Source organism: Carlito syrichta, unplaced genomic scaffold, assembly GCF_000164805.1.
Source record: "Carlito syrichta isolate Samal-C Ts95f unplaced genomic scaffold, Tarsius_syrichta-2.0.1 Scaffold302297, whole genome shotgun sequence".
Lineage (NCBI taxonomy): Eukaryota > Metazoa > Chordata > Mammalia > Primates > Tarsiidae > Carlito > Carlito syrichta.
The window spans coordinates 304,914-308,216 of NW_007246393.1; the positions used below are offsets into that span (position 1 = coordinate 304,914).

Sequence of the window (3,303 nt, forward strand, 5' to 3'; positions counted from 1 at the left end):
ACAATAAATCAAAATGAGCCGGGCGTGGTAGCGCGTGCCTGTAATTCCGGCTACTGGGAAGACTGAGGTGGAAAGATGGAGCCGGTCGAGGCAAAGGTGGCCGGGAGCGGCCACTGCACTCCAGTCTGGGCGACTGAGGAGACTCCAACTCAAATAAAATAAAATAAAATAAAATAAAATTCAGTGGGCAAGACCACAGCTGAAGTCAGGCACGGTGGCTCATGCCTATTTGGGAGACCAACGCAGGAGGATTGCTTGAGCTCAGGGGCTTGAGGCCAGCCTAGGCCACAGAGCCAGACCTCGTCTCTACCAAAAACAAAAAGTAAGCAGAGTGTGGTGGCACACACCTGCAGTCACTGCTATCACCACGACAGACATGTTGCCCAATGCCAGGTGGGCCTCCCTACCTCCCTGATGCCCTGGCCTCACCTCCAAGTCGGTTGGGTTTTCAGGATCCAGAAGACAAGGATGAGGACGATGAGGAGGAGGAGAAGCAGCATGTGAGGGTCCCAGCCTGCCTTCAACTCTGGGAAGGGAGCAAAGAAAGGGCTACATGGCACCCGCTCGCCCAGAGGCCAAGAGGTAGGCACGGAGGGACATGGGACTGAGGCAGAGGAGAAGGGGGTGGGGAGGCTGCTGGAGCCTTGATGTGAGACTGATGGATGGATCTGGGTTCAAATCCTGCTCCTAAGCCCCGCCCACGGAAAGTGGATGGATCTGGGTTCAAATCCTGCTCCTAACCCCTGCTCGCGGAAAGTGACCTCTCTCTGAACCTGTTTTCTTGTCTGCAAAATGGAGATAATGGGTCCCACTTCAGAGTTAGGAGGATCACATGCCCCAAAGCAGCAGCAGCTGGCACCCAACAGGGCCTAGCCAGCAGGGGCTCTAGAAGCATTGTTGAATGCCTGGACAACCACACGGACACCTCCCAGCCATGCCGGAGAGCTCAGAGTTCGGGCCAGCTGGACAAGGATGAGGCTTGGTTCTAGGAGTGGGGTGTCCACCCAGCTTCACACCTACCCTCCGGCTGGGTCTGAAAAATGACGGGGTCGCTCCACTCGCTCCAGGTCCCCTGGAAGAAGGAGCCGGGCTGGGGCCGTGCCCGCACCTGCAGCTCGTAGCTGGAGCCTTTGCGGAACTCCAAGGGGAGGAGGGAGACACTTCCAGAGTCCAGCTTGATCAGCTTTCTCCTCGGACTCTGCCGGTACAGGGGGAGGGATCAGGGGTCCACCAGGCCACCCTGCCTCCAGAAGAACCAGCTCTTCCAGCCCGCATTAAGGAAGCTGAGTGTCTCCTCCTCCCACGAGACCGAGGCCCGGGCCGGAGCCCTGGCCGTTCGGGTGTGGGCAGGAGAGGTCAGGCTGGCCCCCTGCGAGGCTCTGCTGACTCCCTGCTCTCCGCCCTTGGCCGTGAGTATGCTTGCCCATCTCCCAGTCTCCCCCGTCCCCTCCGATGCTCCCGCACCCCACCCCCCAGAGCCAGGCTGACCCCGCGCCCTCACCTGAGCCCAGGGGTCTCCGCGGTTCCTGTATTGGAGTTCATACTGGAGCTTGCCCTTGAGCGCGTAGAAGGAAGGGTGTTCGTAATCAGAGCGCCAGGAGATGTGGTAGCTGCCCGAGAAGGTCACGGTCACGTTGAAAGGGGGGGCCGGCTTGACTTCAAGGAAAAGCCCGGAAAGAAAAACAGGGTGAGATGGTGCTGCAGATGAGAAAGACTTGTGACTGTGATGGGAAGAAGCGTCTCCTCCCTGCCCCACACCTGCCCCTTGCGTAGGAGGCTGGGACTGGCAATGCCCAGTGACTTCGGGCCAAGTCTCCCCGCCTCTGGGCCTCGGTTTATTCATCTGAGAAATGGGAGATTTAGACTAGATCAAGGTCAGGCAGGTAACAGACATGAACCAACTGGGTTTGGGGACTGTGGAAAAATAAAGAGTGCTCCCAGGCTTGGAGTGGAGGGCCCGGGTCCAGTCCACCCTGGCTGGGGGTGAGGAATGCAGAGCAGGGTGGTCGGATTGCCTGAGTGTTCTAGAAACACACACACAGGAGATTCAGACAGAAGCATGCCATCTCTCAAGTCCTGATGTCTGCTGCCCACCCACAGACATCCCCAGCAGCGTGCTGGCCGGGTCACTCATTTTGCGTTCCTGTTCTCAGTGACGGCGTCACTATCCTTCTGCCTGGAGCAACCCGAGACGGCCAAGGTGTCACACGGCACGCATGTTGACACAAAAGACCCTCATTTATGTGGCGTCCACTGGTGGCTCTGCACTGGGCAGTGTGACCCCACCAGAGCAGCCCGGGGAGTTGGAAGGACTGTCCCTGTCTTCCAGACTTCTGGCCAACGCAAGAGCGGCGCTCCGGGCCCTGACGCCAGACCGCCACGGGCACCCCTGAGCCAAGGTCAAAGTCAGGGTTCCTGCTGCACTCCGTCCTGAGTTTGTTTCAGGAACTTGTGCAGGGCACAGCTCATGAGGTGCCTCCATTTCCCCTCTCGTTGGCTGGCACCAGCTCCCATCTCCTGGGGCTTCACATTCCCAGGGACCAAGCGGGCAAAGGGGCCACCATCAGGGGAGCCGTAAGCCGTGTCTGTTAGGCCCCGGCACCGCCTCCCTTGCCTCCCATCTGTGCCCTCAGCCTCTGCACATGTCACCCTGCGACTGTTTACCTTGTCCTTCCCTCTCTGGGCTCTTAATTCCTCAGGACAGAAGTCTGTCCTCCTGGTCCAACCTGAGCCCACCATACCCAGGGACCAAGCCTGGCACACGTGGGCCCCCCACAGACGTTTGTCAAGCCAACAGAGGCGCCTTGGGGGCGCCCACGGGGGGACTCTGCGGCTGTGGATCATCTGCCACGTGCCCTGGGGGTCCCACCACGGGCTGAGCGGGAGAAGGAGCACATTCTGCAGGACGCCACGTTGAACGCTTGACTGTGCTGCTGTTGCTGTGGATGGTCCCTAACCCCCCTCACTCCCCGGCGCGGGGAGCCCTGTCTGAGCCTCCCCTGGGTGGCAGGTGGCAGTGGGGCTCACTCCGCAGGGACGCCGGGTAACCAAGAGCTGCCCTGTGGATGCCTGGCGACGTCCGTGGGGCCTGGGGATCGTGAAGGGGTCGCTCGGCCCAGGAGCCAGGGCCCAGCAGGGGGAAGGGCCCGGGGCAGGCGTGGTGTGAGGGGCACAAATCACTTCCCGCCCCAGCAGCGATGGGGCTGGCCTCACACTTCGGCAGGAGGGGGTGGGGGGTTGCAGAGAGAACGCTGCCAGGAGCCACCTGCACTGGGGAGTGGCAGCCAGGGGCCCCGAGGGACC

At 60.8% G+C, this 3,303-nt stretch overlaps 1 protein-coding gene across 1 annotated transcript in view; it reads right to left on the reverse strand.

The window, feature by feature from the left end:
- IL21R (interleukin 21 receptor) overlaps nt 1-3,303 on the reverse strand; it is a 17,569-nt gene that overhangs the window by 3,371 nt on the left and 10,895 nt on the right. The window contains exons 5-7 of the mRNA XM_008056237.1: nt 1,502-1,656; nt 1,021-1,198; nt 430-526 (exon numbers count right to left, since the gene is read on the reverse strand). Coding sequence (XP_008054428.1) covers nt 430-526; nt 1,021-1,198; nt 1,502-1,656 — 430 coding nt within the window. The remainder of the gene's footprint in view (nt 1-429; nt 527-1,020; nt 1,199-1,501; nt 1,657-3,303) is intronic.